Genomic DNA, 19,985 nt, shown 5'->3' with positions numbered 1-19,985 from the left:
AGTACTGGAAAAAATATTTTTCTAATTTCAAAATATTTCCAGGAATTTCATGACCGTGGGAACCCTGTATGAAGGAACAATGCCTGTATAGCGAGATATCAGCGTTGGTACCTGGAACAGTGAAGATGCGTACAACAGGGTTCCATCTCCACCCAGACAGATGATGAAGTCTACCAGATTGGAAATGTCATCGAGATCTGGTGGGGAAACAAGGGAAAGAACGTTTAGAATATATTTTCGTCACAGCTGTGTGAAGAAGTATAAATGTAGGCGTAACCACTTAAACCCTAAATCAAGGGTCTTCAACAGGGGGTCTGGGACCCCTAGGGGGTCCTCAGAGTTACTACATGGGGTCTTCCAAATCTTCCAATCCTTTTTATATTAACAACTTGAACCCTAGTGTTCATATTCTGAGAACTGTAGCCAAAAACTGTAGCCAAAAATTGCGTTGTGAGCTTGTATATTGACCAAAGAGGTTTGGTGTGGAGGGGAAAAAGAGCAGACTAATTACAGAGTGAAAGTTTATGACGGCTCAAGTGGTTAAATATCTGAAAAAACAAATTGACATGATTAAATACACTGATGATTGTGCTGTCAAACGATGAAACTATATGGAATCTATGAAAAGGTTGTGGGGGTCTCTGCTTCATCTCTCTCTCAGTTAAAGGGCCTACACCATGCTTTTAAAACTATATTTTTTGTATAAATATATGCTCAAAATTGAGTCTTAGACAGGTTTTAACCCTCAACAAACACTCTGACCATTCCTTGGTTTGTTCTAGCTCTACTATAATGAGGCTCTCCAGCTGCAATACCAAAAACGGCCTCTGTTTGCTCAGTGGCGCATCTAGTGGGGTTTTTCCAAAGAAAAAAACATTTTTTTGAAAAAAAAATTTTTTTGAAAAAAAAAAATATATATATATATTTTTTTTTTCTTTTTTTTTTAAACAGAAACGTGTGTGACGTCACACGCGTCAATTCTCAGAACAGCACTGTTCTGAGAGCTTCTCATCTCTGTCTTCCCAAAACCAGAGAAAGACACACTTGTCAGAAATAGGACTTTGTGAGGATAGAAGGTGCCAGTGGGACACCAAAAAAAGGTTTTAAAATAGAAAAAGTGAAAATTCATGGTGTAGGTCCTTTAAGGGGTCCTTGGCCTGAAAATGTTGAAGATATACTGTATATCCTATATACTTAGTTGCCTGGGGTCTCCCAGGGCTCTATATTAGGCCTGCCATTATTTCCCTCTACATCAAATCTCTTTACTGAAAATAGACGATCTACTAAGATAAATCAGCTATTTTCGTTGAATGTTTGCCCCAGAATAGGGTTCATGTGGTTAAGGAAAAACATTTTATTTGACACAGAATGCCCATATGGCCAGCATACCTTCTCTGAAAGTGCAACATTTCTTAATGACGGTCCCGAAGTTCTCATCGCCCGCGATGGCCGGGTCCTCCAGAACTGTCTTCTCCACGTAAACAATCAGGTTTTTCACCTACAGAATAAACGTTTGGAAAACAGGTCAACACACAAGAACAGATTGTGCAAAGTCTTTCTTAAAGTTAACTAAATGTGGAAATGCAGGACATGAGTGGTTAGACTATTATGTTTCAAAAAGTAGGTTACATGGGGTTATTAAAAATAATGGGTCTTGAATACATGGTCAACTCAAAATAAATGTCCAAATGTGAACCCAGTTGAGGACCACTCCAATAAATTAATTGAGAAAGTTAGGAACACTGTGGTTTTTTTGCATTGTGTTTTAGTCAGGCTAAGCAAAACGCGCAAAAAGACCAATGTGATTTTGACAGTAAATCGTGCAACGGTCTCAATGCTTTGACGTGATTGGAGCGGAATTCAAACAATGAACATAATAATCCACTCTGTGGAAGTGTGAGTGATGTCACAGCGCACATGGATGGTGGCTGGTGTGAGTGACATGACGGGGCGTGTGAATGTGTGAGTGACACCACTCAGCGTGTGCTCGTACCTCGGTGAGGAACGTGCACAGCGATTTGAAAGGCTGCAGCAGGCTGGTGTCGCGGATCTTCTTGATGACAAGGACACTTTTGGGAGGCTTGTTCCACGTCAGTCTCTGACTGGCAGGGTCCTGGATGTGCCTGAGCAAGAAGGAGGGAAGCGTAAATTAAACGGGCCATTCCTTCTCTGCTTTCTGAACATGGTGTTCAAGTGCGGAAATCCCAGGCAAATCTATTAATTTGCATGCTGGACAGAATCTACTACCCATCTATTTCATTAGCATCCCATTTTCCTTAATATGAACCAGAGGCCGGTAATTGCAGGTTTTGGACGTTTTTTATGACAAAAGCCGGAAAATATAAATCCCTCTGGACATCCTGGACGATAAAAAAAAACTAAAAACCCAACTGCAATTTATTATTATCACTGCAAATCAGACACATTTCAAATCCTCTGCTCCTCAAGTGCACTCACTCTCTCTGTCTCTCGCACGTGCACGCACGCACGCACACACAAGTAGGTCAAATGCAAACTGTGCAACGCCAAGTAGTCAAGTTAACACCAACGATTCACAAGCATTTGGAGATGAAACATCCAACAGGGATGCCAAAAGAGGCCTAAAGAGACAGCTGTTCATTACTAGCATCACTGTGAAGTTATGTCATGTGCAGGTGAAAACACGTTCACAAAGATGGATACGTGTACATTGAATACGCCCATGTACCACCTGAACTCAGGGGTTAAAGCCAAAAAAACAAATCCCAAGACTGAAATGTATTTGTCCCAACCATGTCCCAACATGGAGCATGCAGCGCACACCAATATTTGATTCCCTGAAGTTCTGAACTGCCTTCACTGAATGTGTGTATGCCAATCCATGCTTCATACATCTACATGTAGATCGGCTATTTTCACAAATGTTATACAAAATTTTATTCCTCAACTCTTAGCGCTCGTAAGGGTGGGGGTCCCCAGTTAAAATATGATTATTTTGGGGGTCGCGGCCTGAAAAATTGAGAACCACTGGTGTATACAATTCTTATATTACTCTTTTATACTCCTTTATCCAAACAGTGTTCAATCCAAAATATAACCCTTAGGACTTGCTTGTGATTCATGCATTACAAATGGATATGGACGTAATTTGTATCAAATGTCCAGTAGACTGTAATCATTCTGGACAGGGAATGAGCGTGACATCTGATGTGAACGACTGATGAATTTTAAAATTAAGCAGTTTTTTAGCAAAACAATGTCAAATATTTCAGCTTACATGGAATCCCATGTAGGCTGAAATGTTCAAGAAATGTTTTTAAATTGGATCATTTCAGTTAGCTAACTGAAATAAATATGAGCAGTTGGGTAACAGACAGGTCTGTTAAAGCCACACATCTTAGCACCTATCCAATTAGAGACATGGGACTTAAGAGTCTAACTCTGTTACCACACTCCACAGCACCCCAGCATGTACCATAACACACTGGTTCCTAAACACTGGGTCGGGACACATTTGTGGGTCGTGGACACGTTTTTATGGGTCTCTTCATTTTTGGTTTCATATATTTTGTTTTTATTCATTATTATTTAAAAAAAAAAAGAAAAAAAATCAAGAAATTCCTTAAAAAGACAACAAATGTTTAAGAAGTAGTGAAAACAGCCGATCTACAAGCTCACAACGTGGCGTACGTCCCGGGCAAACGTCTAATTTTGCTTTTGGGTGAGGTCACAAGCTAAAAGGTAGGGGAAGCACTGCAAAGAGTCCTTTTATGGCCTCACTTGATCATATACTGTTTACTGTGTTATGTACAATAAAAACCCAGGATGTAATGGAGCAACAACAACAAAAAGCGTAAATTGTAAATATATGGTAGTCCAGCGTCTTGTGTCTAACCTCATTATTCATCACGACCGTAAACTTTTTAAGATTTATATTTCATCATATGACGGTGTCGCTCACCATTAAAACAATCGATCTACAAGCATCCCTTGAAGCTCTGCCAATTTCGGTGGATGACGTCGTCGCATGAAGGAGTATAAATTACACCTTAGCCTGCAAAGACGGCAAGCATGGATGGTGAGATCACCATCCATTTTGCTCCTCAAGTATTGACAGAAAAATACAGTGCTGAGGTTGGTGAGATATTGTACACATCTATATATATACGTCCTTCATCAGCAGTTTTTAAGATGTCCTACCTTGTTCTAGTAAGAAAGGCTTTGCTATTCCTATGTGCCTTATGTGATTATAAGGTAGTATTAAGGTCGACACATTGACTGGTTGCATAGGATATGGATTATGTGCGGATAGAGTTTTTAACAGCAGCCTAGAAGGTGGCGGTGGTATACTTTCCTCCACACCAATAGTTACTTAAAGGTATATTCAGTGATTGTATTTCATTCAAATAAAAATATAATTAGTACATTTTCCATTCATTCTCCTCACTAGAATGTGTGCTGACCATATAAGGACTTCCACCATGGCCCGTGTTACGAGCATAGCTAGATTCGGTTTTCAGAGGTGGCCAGCCAGTCCTCAACCAATCAGGGTAGAGTATGGCCGTAGTTATGTTATGATGTTTAGTTATGATGGTCAAAATAGAACGTTTGCTAAATGTCTAGATTGTAAACTACTGAACTCCACAGTCTCATAGTAAATCAGTATCATACATATCCTGAAGCTGGAGACGTAGGCCTACCGATATTCAGTGACTGGGTCTAATGATCAAAACAAGATCATTATAATGGTGTAAAAAATCTACAAAAAACTAAACATTTCCACGCTGTACACCTTTAATACGCATTCAAGTCACACCCTAAGGAAGTTATACAGCCAAAACACGTTGCTGTAGTGTACTATACATTTGTATTTAAACTTAGGCGGTGATTTAATATGGTCATGGTGTGGCATCATGTGTTCTAACACTGACAGGTCATCACTCACACATATCTTTAAATAACAAGTTGCAATTGATATTAGATGCTATCTTTCCAGAAAGTTACCACCAGGAAAGACGACATCAAGATCTCAATTCCAGGCCATTGCCTGGAATTGAAGTTCAGAATATGTATGAGGCCTGGTTCCTCTACTCGATGGAGATATCAGGATATCCTATATTACTTGATCCTTTGCTCAGTAGCAGTGATCAGCAAATGTTCTTCTATGTGCTACTGTTTTTGTTATAACTTTTACTTTAGAACTTTGAATACACAACTTTAACTCGTAAGAGTATTTATACATTGTGGTATGGCTACTTTTACTTAGCGGTAAAAAATCGAAGTACTTCTTCCACAACTGTTTGTTGCTCAGTGTTCATGGTGTGAGTTTAAACACGTCAACTCGCATAACGCCATGAATTCCCTTGCCCTTTTGAGCCAATTGGGTAAATCCCTCCTCAGGCCCTTTCGCTTTCTCCCGTTATAGTCACACAATCTCAACCCTCTATTTAATCTATTAAAATACAACTGCGTCTGCTACCTATAAAACTGGGGATTTCTTTCTATATGGAGACCCCCGAACTCCCCCTGGCATCATAGATGTCTGATGTCTGTTGGTCATAGATGACTGACATCATAGACTGGCCTCCATGTACTGATAACATGTATTATTGCACTACTTAAAAACCCTTCAAAATATTAAATACAATTTGATCAGTGGATCGAAAGTGAACCGACGTCTGATGAGATACAAGAGTGGAACGAGGGACTTGGCCTGGTTGTTACCGGCCGCTTCTTTCATGACCCAAAAGCAGTGTTATCGTGCACGCCTAAACCCTTCCCAAACACATTAGTACCTCGCCCAGCCAGACAGGTGGGTCCAGTCTAGAGCCACACAGGACAGTCCCGCTGCCCCAGGAAGCAAGAAATAACAGCATGCGTTGCTTTCATCGGATCACAACTGCCACTTCAAAACGCAGACAGAGACCTTGCCTGTGGTCAAATAGGGTGCTTTTCAACCGGATGGCTGCCTGCACCATATGCCTGGGATGCTTGTGACCCAGTAAACTCCAGTGTTCATTAACGCTCTGAGTGTACAAATGGATGAATTAACACTGAGAATTTTACAGTGTCAAAATAAGTGAATAAATGAATAAATATAGACAATGAATGCACCTCTGTTTCCTCTTCTTCACCGGTAAACCACACAAAATAGAGAAACAGAAACCTCAAGCCCTACTTCCCTACTTTAATGCAATTTACTGACATGACATTGTGGCAACTACACAGACAAACCGGAGTACTGAGTTGTGTAACAAATTGACCCTTATGGGCCTAATCAACACGCAGATTTTAACTGTGTAAAATCAGCAGCGAAATCTAAACACTTGAACCCCCTATATTTCTTAGTAATACAGACCCGAGTTGCAACTGTACTTGGTGCGCTCTCGTTTATCTCTACACCAAATGTCTTGGGGAGAATACTGTGGCTGCTGGGGCTCAAGTGGTTAACGGTGAAGGGCCACAGGACTTGCAGGTGGCAGAAGCATCCCTTTGAAACAGGCCGCTACACCAAAGGAGCGAGGCACCCGTTTCAAGCATCACAAACACGCTGACGAAGACCAACAAGGTCGAAACGCATACGTTGCTCTTGTCCAGTGAGGTAAATACAATCATGTGAAAAGGAGATTCCTTGAGTGCTGGCAACTTCTTCCCTGAATCATCACAAACAAACAACACTGTTCCCCTGGCCTCTGTAGAGATGCAGACAGAAAGGAAGGAAGGAACCAAAAGAAAAAAGCTCTCACCATTTCCACACTTTGTTGTCACCGTTGTTGGTTCCTGGGGCATCTTGGAGCACAACCTGGCTGTACTTCATGGCTGTATTCATGTGATGATGACGCCGCTATACAGTAGGTCCAGCTATACTGTATGTACTACAAAAGGCCTATCGATAGCATCGTCTTCCAACGCCTATTATTCTAAAAACAAGTAAAACAAAATACTAGTCGGAGGCAGCGATGTCATCTGGTCGGTTGTGACTTTTTTGTCACCTGCTGTTGTTGCTGAGCTCAATCGTGGCGGAAGCTCCCCTGAAGCGCTGTGGTGTGGTGTTGATCCTTGTTGTCCACGGCTCACACAGCGTGGCCACACTGCAACAGCAACTCTTCTCCTCCAAGGATCTTAACGCCGAGTCCCCACGCTGCATTCTGCTGCTCCATTTAAAGCTCACTCATTATTGAGACAGACCTGAAGAGGTGATGTCAGCTCAGCCCTGCCCACCTGAGGGAGACGCCCACTTCAGGGGAAAAGCTTTTCTTATTGGGTGGGTGTGTCCTGACACAGACACACTCACCAGGAACTGCTGCTCATCTACCTTGCTGTGTCGCTACAAGGAAACTCTGGCGAGTTTTGAATGGCTTTAAGATATCTCACACCTCCTCCTCTTGCAGACGTCAAGGGAAGAATTAGTGGTAATTTTAGCTTTCATGTTTTGTTTGTTGACAGACAGAGTTGTTTAGCCAGAGTGACTGAACTTGGGTGATATTTTCACGGCTCAAAGCCAAAAACAGAGACAATGCCTGAGGGCAAAGGAAAGTGCAGGGTGACTGACCTCATGTCAGAGGGGGAGGGGTAGGTGACATAACGCTCATCACGATCACAATATTTAACTTTGCTCCGTCAAGATGAAAATATACAATAACAATACACTCCATCTCAAAATATAACCTGAAAAGAAACCACAGGGACCATCCTAAATTGAGATTGGGAGATCACAAAAACTAATCCAGGGAGTGAATCGGTCATAGTTTAGGCATATCTGTATATCACAAAAGTGTTTGTTAATATACCCCTGAAATGGAACACTAACATCTACAGTAAGCGTTTACCTGCAACACTGGTCACTTACTACCAATATACTACCAATCGCATGGAGCAAATCATTTTCTCCGTTTAACATTTCAGAAGTTGCTAGCTATATTGACACATACATTTCATCAAATTATGGCCATGTTATAGCACAGTGGTTCTCAACCTTTTCAGGCCGTGACCCCCAAAATAATCATATTTTAACTGGGGACCCCCCCACCCTGACGAGCACTAAGAGTTGAGGCATTACATTTTGTATAACACAGTTCTATTGTGAAAATAGCAGATCTACATGCTGAGCATGTAGATCGGCTATTTTCACAATTTCATGCCTCTAATATTTTACATGTTTAATTTGTCATTTTAGAGGTATTAAAAGGTCCTTAAATTGTCACTTCAGAAATGTGCAGATACCCTCTATACACTTAAACTTTGTGTTGGTTTGTTTACTGTTCAGTGAGAAAACAATGTTGCACATTAAGTTAATCCATAGGTTGAGAACCACTGTTATAGCAGACCATGGCTAGTTGGCTACTATGATCAAAAATGCATCTGTTTACACTTGTGGTAGTAACTACACAGTATCACACAACATTATACACAACCACACCCGTTCACAGAGAGGAAAGCAACTATCCAGTGGGGCTGGTTTCAGTCGTTTGTGGTTTCTATTGTGATGGCTCTGAACAATGACAGCCATTACCATTTTACTCCAAACATTTGCCAATGACAATCAAAGAACAGATAAGTGTAGTGATGACAGATGAACACATAACTGACCTACTAGTAGGGCTGTCACAATTATTACATAATCGTCTAATCGCAATTATTTTGTAATAATTGTCATAATCATTTAAATGTTGAAAAATGTTTATATATGTTCAAACATTTAAAAAATAGTGAAAATAGCAGATCTACAAGCTCACAACGCATCGCGATGCGACGCATTGTGAGCTTGTAGATCGGTTATTTCCACTATCAATGTTCTTTTTAAAGTGTAAAGTTGTCAAATATGTCCTTCATTTCTTTGTATATTTAGGTTATGTGTCATATCTGCCATGTGCAACTTCAAAGCCACAAGTCAAACAGGAATGTAATTGTCAACGACAAAAACAATTAAATCGTTAATCCCAATTATTTGAGTGACAATTAATCGTCATGTAAAATGTCATAATGGTGACAGCCCTTCCTACCAGATACGTCTGGCCGTGCTGTGTCAACAGGGCCACCGAGGGAGTCTTTAGGCGTAATATTTTGCTTTTACTTTTTAGCTGGTTAAAGTTACAAGAGTTGAGAGAAATGACTGCAATAAAGCAGAAAGCCTGCAACACTCCAGATTAAATATAAGTCTTTGAAGGAGTAGTTCATCCCTAAAATGATTTTTTTTCTATTGATTACTCATGCCATGGAGACTTGAGTTCAATAATATATTTTTGTATTAGTCGCGTTCCTAAGAGAAAAATGTGATTATAGTACATTTACCTACACTGATTCCGGATGGAGACCCAAATGCATTTGGGTCCTCATCCGGAATCAATGCGGGTAAATGTATTGTAATCAGTTTTTTGTCTTGGGAATTCGACAAAAAACTAAAAATACTCCTGAAGGTGCAAAGCTCGATAATGACATGAAAACGAGGAAATAGCAGCACAAAATAAATATCCTTTTCGCATGGTTTATTTACTTCTCACGGACAGAACCAACGTGGTTCTGTCTGTGAGAGGTAAATAAACCATGTGAAAAGGAAATTTATTGTGTGCTGGCTTAGCTATTTCCTCATTTTTATAAAGTTTCAAGAGTGAATATAGTAATAAAAATAATCAGTACCGAGCTCTGACCAGCTGAGCTAACAGGTGTAGCGTGTGATATGAAATGTCAGTTTCACCTGTAATCACATTCATTGTTCATGTTTAGTTCAGTCAGTTGTTCTCAAACTCTTTCATGTCAAGGACCCCAAATTAATATGTATTCGTCCAAGGACCCTCATCTGAAAAGATGTTGTGCCAGGCAGGGACCCCCAGAAAAGGAGATTTGTGTATAGAAAATAAAAATATATTAATTATTTTCATTATTTAAAAATAGCAGATGTAGAAGCTCACAACGCGTGCATGTCACCACTTTGTGACACGCAGTGAGCTTGTATATCTGCTATTTTCCAATAGCCAAAGTATAAAATATGAATGAAGTGGTAAAGTAATTAAATCGTTTAGCTGGGGACCCCCAAGGACCTCTGGGGGTCCCTGGACACCACTTTGAGAACCAATGGGTCACGTAACATCAAGAGACTCTCTTTCATCCATGTTCAAAGGGTTTCTGGAGAAACTAAGCTTTTCATCACATTAGCTTGGTGGGATGGGAGGGTGCAGTCCATTAATTAACATAATATGTTAAATAATGGACTGCATGTTTAATAATGGACTTGTTTTGTGTGTTAACATATACAGTACACACACGCGCGCACGCACGCACGCACGCACGCACGCACACACACACACACACACACACACACACACACACACACACACACACACACACACACACACACACACACACACACACACACACACACACACACACACACACACACACACACACACACACACACACACACACACACACACACACACACACAAAAAGCCTTACCGAAAGCCTTACCGAAGGTCATAAAGGAGTGTGGATCACTAGCATCCTTTAAAATTGCCCTGAAAAACCACTTACAGGCAGCAGCCGTTCGCAACTGGTTCGCCCCTTCTTTGTATATACTGTTTGTTTAGACTTACCGTTTTCTTTTTTCTTTTTCTTTACATATCTACTGCATAGTACTGTGTTCTATTTGTCTGTCATTCAATGTTATATGAGATACTTCAATGGTTTCCAGTGGAAATAAGCTTAGTCTTTTCATGGATCTCCTTTTAGTAGACCTTGTACCAGTGAACTGTACCGTCATGAAACTGTACCTTTTCCTATGCAAACTTCTAATAAAGTCTTCAATCAATCAATCAATCAATCTCACACACACACACACACACACACACACACACACACACACACACACACACACACACACTACACAGAGTCAGAAATAAAAGAAATACCCTATCGGTTGCAATCCTATCAGAGCCTACAGTATGTGGTATGCGCCTGGACCGGTAGGTCAGCGGGCGCTCCTGTACATGTCTTCTAATACACTTGTTTTTTTTTTCATAATTGATTCTGCTGGCCTGGCTGAGACAGAAACTGATGGCTAAATGCTGGCAGGTTCTGCATGCCCTGCAACGGTCCCTTGAGCAACAGCCACATACGGTAAATAATGTAAAGGTGGTTAGTTAATGCTGTTGAAAGCATAACTTCTGGTTAGTTAATGCTGTTGAAAGCATAACTTCTGGTTAGTTAATGCTGTTGAAAGAATAACTTGCAAGTTGGTTTGCCAAGTCCTGTGGGAGGGGGAGGGGGAGTTGAGCCCTATATACTTTGTCATATAACCGTGTATCTCCCCATTTCAACTTTTGTTTTTTCCAGTTTGTAAAATTTGAAAGTGGTTAAGCCTGTCAGTAGGTTTTTATACATATTTAACCAATTAAAAGTATTAACAAGAGCTTGTGATCAACATAACTACATTGGATCCATTGGATTTTTTCCATTATCTGAAAAGTAAAGGTTGTGGAAATGACAATAAGCCAAATAGATAAAATAGCAGATCAACCAGCCCACAAGTTCACAACATGTCGTATCACGACGCAAGCTTCCATTTGTGGACATTAATTATAGTGTTATACAGCATATATAATTATACAGTAAGTGAAACATCAGGCTGAAATAGTAAATGTAATACGTAATTTAAACCTGATGTAATATGATGGGAAATATTGGCCTCCATTCCTCTAATATGAGGGATATTTTTATTTAATGGGGCATTTTCTGCCCTTTTTTATACCTGTTACACTGACTGACAGGTCTCAAGCTAGCAATACCTTTCCCACCTACTGTAATATACTGTAGTGTTTTGATCCAAAGATAGCCAAGCTCTGCTACTTTTAACTTTCCTAGGAGGCTTTAGATAGCACTATGCTAATCCTATGCTTCAATTACGTGCTGCAGTAAGTGGATGGTTCAAGTATCCAGTAATGTGACAGTAGGAGTCAAGAGGGCAACAGTCTGTCCAAGCCTAGCAAAGAGAAGTGGACAGTCTCAGTGAAATAACAGACTATCATAGTTTATATAAATGTGTAAACTCTAAGTAAATTCCTGCCTACTAGTCAAATGGCTTAACAGCAGGAAGTGTTGTTTTGTAAGCAGGATATGGGACATCTAATGGTCATTTTAACAGGCCAAACGGCTGCAGTGGTGATTGAATTTGGGACTTTTCGGTTAGGAGACCGTCTCAGGAACCAGGACTCCACCCTGCTAACATGTGTATAGAGATCTTTGTCTGTTTTGAGATGTAAGCCATGCGCCTCCTGTAGCCCTGTAGTTCGATTCATATTCAATATTGATAATACTACTAATATCCATATCAGCGCCCCCTCTGGGTTGGCAGTGAACATCACCGTCAATGTAGTCCCCTTGGTGGAGATGGCAAGAAAAACGGAAATAACCAATTGAAATACACAGTAAGTAAATAACAAGCAACAAACAAATGTCAACCAGATAAATAACAGTGCTGCTCTTGTCTCCTGGGAAATCTCAGCGACTGCCCCAACCAGCAGGTGTGTGTTACTGTACTTCAACCCTTCAGACTGATCACCTTGACTGATGCAATTATGCATTTTGTACGCCAAAGCAGAGTGGAAAAGGTCACAAACATGAATAGCAACATTTTTTTCCAACTAGGTTTTAAATAGTCCGTCCAACTTACATGACAGCGTGTGGATTCTGAAGCATGCATGCCTTTGGTCCAAACGTGGTCACAGGGCTTGGTCCATGAAGTGATTGGTTTCTCCTGAAAGAAAAGGTCAACAACGAGAGGGAGTTAGGTTGACGGTTCACAACTCATGATACCATAGACATAATACATTTTGATTTTACAGCAATTTCTACAGGGAAAATAATAGCCTTAGATAATTCAACATTTTCCTCACAAAAATGGAAAGCTTGTGTAAAAATGGTAGGATATGGCGAGCGGTGATTCTAGCTGTTATGGATAATTCAGCTTAATTTTTGTCCAATTCAAATTAGCCAGTGGCCACTGAAATAATTTATAGGTAAAGAAGGTTTTTCTACAAGAGGCTACTACTAACCTATATTCTGTCCAGTTGATGCAAACTACCACAGCCTAAATCAAGCAGTTAAATGAAACAACTTTCACAAGGTATGGTGAATTTCACAAAACATTGTGAAAGAAAGGCCTGTGGCCTATCTCTGATAAACCCTTACATTACCTATGAATGATACCAACTGCTGTGCAAACATCATATCAGCCAATGTAAAAAAAATACACAATTGAATTCCCATTAACAACAATGCCACGGATTTCTCCATCTACTGTAGTTCTAAGTCAAGCAGGAAGAAGCATTCGCAGCAAACATGATTAAAAGATTGCAAATGTAGTATGGGTGAGAGTTCACTGCCAACAGCATTAGAATAGGGCTGTCACAATTATTACATAATCGTCTAATCGTGAAAATTTGACATAATCGTGATTCTTTTTCATAATCGTCATAATCGTTTCCAGTCAAAAAAAAATAAAACAAAATTCCAGTCCTAACCCTAACCCAAGCTCACAATGCATCGCATCGCGACGCGTTGTGAGCTTGTAGATCGGCTATTTCCACTATCAATGTTCTTTTTTAAGCATAAAGTTGTCAAATTATGTCAGTAATTTCTTTGTATATTTAGGTTGTGTGTCATATCTACCATGTGTAACTTCAAAGCCTAAAAGCCAAACAGAAATGTAATTGTCAACGACAAATACACAATTGAATCGTTAATCGCAATTATTTGAGTGACAATTAATCGTCATGTAAAATGTACTAATCGCGACAGCCCTACATTAGAATGAGTCAAAATGAGGTCTGAAGAAGTCACACAAGAAGGCCGTCTTCTCTTTGCTGTCCAGTGGGCCTGGGGCAGCGTCACGTGATGTGGGTTTACAAATCCTATTAGCCGTCGGTCTGGGTGGGAGAGTCAACCATCTGTTTCTTTCTGCTTGTTGTTACAATAACAGATCCAGTAGTTTGTTAAAAGGCCCACCAACAAGCCTCAACCCCCCTACCACCTCATTACTATTGTGACAAATAGTAATGGTATTTGGACTTGTCATTTTTAGTCATGGTTAATGTTTGTATTCAATGTACTGCTGATGACACTCAGCTGTAAAATATTAACATTATGTACAACCTAAAATCTTTCACTTTGTGATATAAAATGACCTGCTGTTACCTCTGTTGTAATATTATGCATCCAGAACAGAATCCAAATGTTCTTAAGATAAATACAATCCTTTATGTTTTATACTGTATATAGCCACATTAACCCTGGCTTTCCCATTTTGGGCTTTTCATTATAGGGGAATATGTAAAAGATTACTTGTACAAAAATGTACCCCACAAAATTCCCAAACTGAAAACAGCAGATCTACAAGCTAACAATGCACTGCATCTTTACTAAGGATGTGATGTATAGGGATGAAGTGGTTAACGTGTTGTAGTAAACACTTTCACCACACCATTGTAAGCCAGGCGCCTCTTTAATCAGGCCCATTGGTCAGCATGTACAGTATTGTACATAGATGTACAGTATGTCAGTGAGGTCAATGTTATGTTAGGTCACATGAACGCATCAGCGAGCGTCAGCATTTACTAACACCTGCCTTGACGACGAGGTGTCTGTTCTTAGATTGTTATGAGATTAAATGAAGTGACTATCGATCATCTTCTTTGCGATCGATTACTTTTTCAATTCATCAAATAATCAAAACCCTTTTATTTTTGGAGATATAGATTTTCACCCACACGTTCATCATTGTGTCGTGAGGTTATCCAACCACAGGCAGGCACTTCTATCAGCCTGAGGTTGGATACCAGGCAAGAACTATGACAAATACCATGGTTATCATTTATTTATCACATAAGCTCTTTTATTCACACAGAATACGAAAAGAATGTATTTGATTAACGCAGTAAACATGTGTTAATTCCACACGGTGAAAGTTCAGCATGTGGTGGCACCGACTGCAGCTACAGCTGTATCGGCCGAGGCTGATAACACTTAACTCATTTTGTGCCCGCGATTTTCGGTCGCAATGATGTCCAGAGTGCCTCACGCAGGCTCCATCCGCTTGCACTCTCTTATTTTGAAAGCCAGAAGTGCCACAGCGTGATCACTTCCGGTCTGACGTCATCGGGTCGTGCGCCGGAACCGATCATTGTTTACGTGGTGCCATGCTGGATTGCAATGGAGCGTTTATACATGTGTTATATAAGCGAGCATCTGCCTCCATCTTCGCTTCTAAAGTGTTGTTTTGAGATAATGGACATTAAAGATGAGATCGGCCGTCCACCTCAATGTTATGGGATGACTATTGTGTGCTCGTGGAGCCGTGATGATGACAAATCAGCGCGGATTTTCGTCTCCGGACATCCGGCCATTCTACTCGGTAATGTACTCAACGTTACAGTAATTTATTACTTTTTGCGCGACATCACGCATTCGGCACTGTAAGTACTCTAGTACTTATTGCGTGACATCACGCAAACGGCACTAGATGAGTTAATACCCTCTGATGCCCATTCATCACTGCCCTCACCCAGGGCAAATACAGGCCTGGTGTCAAGAATGTGATGAGAATTAAAGATGGCGCCCTCTGTCAATTGAGCTCAACGGACTGCTGTTGTTTACATTTTTAATAATTCCCTCCTGGGTAACACTATCCTCAAATTAATCTAGAGATTGTCTTGTTTGGCTGTACTCAAAGCCTAAACTTTTCTTTTTTGTCTATTTGATACTATTGAGTATTGAGTTAGGACAAAATTCAACAGTGAAACTTTTGAACAGAATTAAAGGGATATTGCATTTTCAAAGTTGTTTGGGGTCGTTTTAATGTCTACGTCTCTTGTGTTTAAGTTGCTTGGTTCAATATTTAAATATCTGATTTTCTTTTATCAGAAACGCCCATCTTAACTTCAAACTCAATTTTAACCATGATGGATTCACCAAAAACATCCAACCTGGTTCTGGTGACTGAAATTGTCCTATTTTTTTTAACTACCGGTACTTGTTTCAGTTATCTTTTACCTTTCTTTGGGATAAATAAATAAATGAATAACAAATATAAATATCTAAATATTTACTAGCAGAATCTGCATTGAGAGCCTAGTTTGAAGTAAAATATCCCTTGGCTTTAAAGAGGCATGAAACTAGTTGAAGATTTGCGGCTTAGCTTGAATTTACATCACAATGATCTTGTGAAACCCACACGCAGATGTGCAACCTTGGTTTGTTAAGCAAGTCTGTAGTTTCAAAGTCCAAACTAAAAACAAAAGGTGATTGCTGATGACTAATCCAAACTGAAGTTTGCAGATTATGTTTCTTCAAACAATTCTCTCTTTAAAACATGCTATATGTACAGCACACAAAGCTGTAACATCGGATTGTTATGCAAATAATTGTTTTTAAATTCAGTGTTAGCAAAACCTGTTTGCTGAGAAGCTTACAGCCATGCAGATACACCACAACATGGTGGCTTGGATCACAAACTATCTCACCCTTAGGCCACAATATGTCCGGCTGCTGCCAGTCCGATGTGCTAACATGAAGTACTGAAGTACCCCAGGGAATCGTGTTGTCACCTTTCTTGTTCACCATCTACACTTCTGACAGTGGCTTCAGTTTTGAATCTGAAACATGCCCATCTCCAGAAGTTCTCAGGTGACTCCTCTATTGTGGGGTCACTGGGGTGCATCGCTGAGGTCAATGATGGGGAGGTGTAGTGGAGAATAGGGATGGGACGATATGAAAATGTCATATCACGATAATTGTGAGAAAAGAAATCGCGATTTACGATATTATCACTCAAAATCCATTTTCCTGGGACGGAACATTTGCCAAAAAATAGCTGATCTACAAATGAGCTTGTAGATCGGCTATTTTTTGGCAAAGACATTTGATAGAGAGTGAAAAAAAAAACTATCAAGTACGTATATTATAAGTACCTTTTACCAATTATAGAGGGTTTAAGTGGTATCGGATATGCAGCTCGGCAAATAAAAGGTGAATTGATCCTGCATGACGGAGGACGACATTTCGATAAATTAAATCTCCACGATACAAGTGTTTTTTATCATCACGATAAACGATAATATCACTTATCGTCCCATCCCTAGTGGAGAACTTTATTAGATGGGTGGAACAAAACCACCTCTTGCTGACCAAAGAGCTAGTGACCCATTAACATCCACGGAGAGGAGGTAGAGATTGTGGAATCCTCCCTTTTTCATCTGTTTATCATCTGATGTTAACCTACTTGGTCAACTCTCAACTTTCTATTATTTCAATCATTTGTAAATTGGATTTGGATTCTGCAAAGTGCTTTATGAAATAAATGTTATGATGGTTATTTTGTTTCTGATTACCATTTTTCCATCAAGTCCAACAATTTGTGGTATTGCATGATGCAGCACTTAAAACTGTTCTCACTGGCCCGGGCCGCCAGTGTGGTGGACCGGGCACCCTAGGCTGCAATGCATTCCCGGCGACCTTTGTTGTTTGTCACTCCCCGTCTCTCCCCATTTGCTGTCAGTCTACTGTCCTATCAATATAGGCATAAAAGCCCCAAAATAATCGTAAAAAAATCTCACTTAGATAATTTTCAATAAAAGCACTTATGGTAATTCTCGAATTAAATCTCAATACTAGCTCAAATGCCCAATGTCTCACGAAGCAAGGGAAGCATAGCCAAATTCTAATGGATTTATTTTTACTTCTCCAACTGAATTTTTTCTCCAACAAATGTATGTATTTTACTTTTTTACTCCTCTTTTTTTAGTGACTAGTGGCTCTAACCACAATTTGTCACTAATTTCAACATCTGAAACATACGCTATTGTGGTAAACATTTCCTCATCAGCAAAAGGGGAAACAATGTTTGTTTCTCTCCTCTCCTCTAAACAAACAAACTTTAATGTTGTTCAAATGCACAGAACTATTCCCTGGACTTTTCACTTCTCCATGGAAGAACCCCCCCTCCCCAATTCCCCACAACACCGACACAAACTTACTGATGTGCACTGAACACCTTTTGCGTTGGAAAGTTTCCAACATCCCCACTCCCCATCCCCAGTGGTCAGTCACTTGATTCCACATCAACTGAAACACCTTGCTGATTGCTGGCGACACTGTATACACAAACACCTCACATCATGTGAGATGCTGCAAGATGGACCATGTTGCAACAACTCTGTTTCAAACAGATGTCTCACACAACATGAAACTTCCTCAGCTATAGTATAATAACACCAGTGAGATAGGTACATTGACTTGCTTACTTTCAATGTCCGATCTCAGAGATGTATTAAGAACAAACAAAATAATGAATTCGAAATTAATTAGAAAGAACCAGAATATCTGGTAAGGAGTGAGTTTCCCCACAGGATTAATAAATGTCTGTCTGTCAAAAACGGAACAATGAAGCAGACTTAAATGGCATAACAAGAGACAACTCAGTGCTGTATAGCCTGTACATAATAACCCAAACAAAAGTTGGAAATGTCACCATTGCACCCTACCAAGTTATAACAAGTAAATTACATCGAGATGAATATAATGGTTCAAACACCAGAGTAAAACCCGTGGGAAATCCAATAAAACCTCAAGTCAGCAAAATCCACATAAATCTACTTTCCCCAGGGAATTACAAGTCGCAGGCAGCCGCCTAGGAGAGTAAAGACAACGCACAGATGTTTTGGCCTAAGCCTTCACCAGTGTGTAATATCGCACACAGCTTTGGCTGAAACATCTGTGCTTTGTTGTTTTGTTTTCACTCTTCTACACTGCTGCACCTCTTAATTCTCGAGTAAAAGTTGATTGAAGTGCCTGGATTTCGCTGAACCCTCTCCCACGTGCACTGAAAGCCGTAAATCCACTAGCAATGGTCCATATCGGTGTAAGTGCTACTGCATTTCCCTTGTTTAATTACTGCAGTGACAGTCCAAACTGTATTTACATCCATACTGTTCCTATGGGCTAAGTCTCTGTCTATTTGTTAAAGAGGGGAAACTCCCACTGTGTTGTCCAGACCAAGTACGATGACTATGAATAACTCAAGTGCATAGTGCACCACAACTATAACGCCCAAACCAGTCAGTGTGTGGAACTGTGGATGCTCAAATAATTATCGTCATAGTTATGACTCCTGGCGTGAGGCTCACAGAAACTGTAGAACACAGGCTTGTTCATAATGAAATTTCAACAAACGGGTGACATTATTGTAGTTTGAACCAGGCACGTGCACACAGACATCAAAGGGGGCTTGAGCCCCAGCCCTTTTACCCGTCTGTAAAAAAGTGCCCTCTAGTTCCAGACCGTTTACTGCCCTTTCCCATGCCATACCTGAAGGCAGCAATCAACTGAATTGCCTCTCCTGAACTTGAGTGCAGCATCTTATGTTGAAAGAATTGCCCTATATGTTAATTTAGTGTGGTATCAAGTACTGAAAATAGCCGACCTCCAAGCTTGGAGGTCGGCTATTTTCAATATTTCCGCCAAAGGCCCTTTTAGAAATGTCAGCCCCTGCCTCTCAAACATTCTCTGCACGTCCCTGGTTTGAACACATTATTCCAGCGTCCTTTTGCTCCCGACAGTTCCGTGTTCTTCCCCTTGTTCCCCGGAAATTAGGTACAAATGTCAACGACACCACATTCCTCCGAGAACAACACTCACCTGTACTCGAGGGCAGAGGAGGTGCTCAGACTCCTGGTCTTCCTGGTACAGAGGGAAAGGCCATGGTGGGGAACTCTGCCACCGTCACAGGTGGCGCAGCAGTAAGGGACGGCCCCTACACCCCGCTCCTCTCCACTGTCCATATTCACCAGGCAGCTTTGTGCAAGACACACACACACACACACATAATGAGGATTGGCTATTTATGAAACGGGAGGCCAATGTTTAAACCAAATATACACTGTACAGGACCAAAGGGCAAATGTGATTTACTCCCGGTAATCTCAAATGTATCTTGAAAGCAGTGGGAACTGGGAAGCCAT

The 19,985-nt window shown here is 40.4% G+C and overlaps 1 protein-coding gene across 1 annotated transcript in view; it reads right to left on the bottom strand.

The window, feature by feature from the left end:
- Nucleotides 1-19,985, bottom strand: part of nadka (NAD kinase a) — a 30,633-nt gene that overhangs the window by 9,203 nt on the left and 1,445 nt on the right. The window contains exons 2-6 of the mRNA XM_080733772.1: nucleotides 19,663-19,818; nucleotides 12,644-12,727; nucleotides 1,994-2,123; nucleotides 1,390-1,498; nucleotides 112-197 (exon numbers count right to left, since the gene is read on the bottom strand). Of these exons, the coding sequence (XP_080589898.1) occupies nucleotides 112-197; nucleotides 1,390-1,498; nucleotides 1,994-2,123; nucleotides 12,644-12,727; nucleotides 19,663-19,805 (552 nt within the window). The 5' untranslated portion in view covers nucleotides 19,806-19,818. The remainder of the gene's footprint in view (nucleotides 1-111; nucleotides 198-1,389; nucleotides 1,499-1,993; nucleotides 2,124-12,643; nucleotides 12,728-19,662; nucleotides 19,819-19,985) is intronic.

Source organism: Nannobrachium achirus, assembly GCF_963921795.1.
Source record: "Nannobrachium achirus genome assembly, chromosome: 9".
NCBI classification, from domain to species: domain Eukaryota; kingdom Metazoa; phylum Chordata; class Actinopteri; order Myctophiformes; family Myctophidae; genus Nannobrachium; species Nannobrachium achirus.
This window is presented reverse-complemented; position numbering and strand designations above follow the sequence as displayed.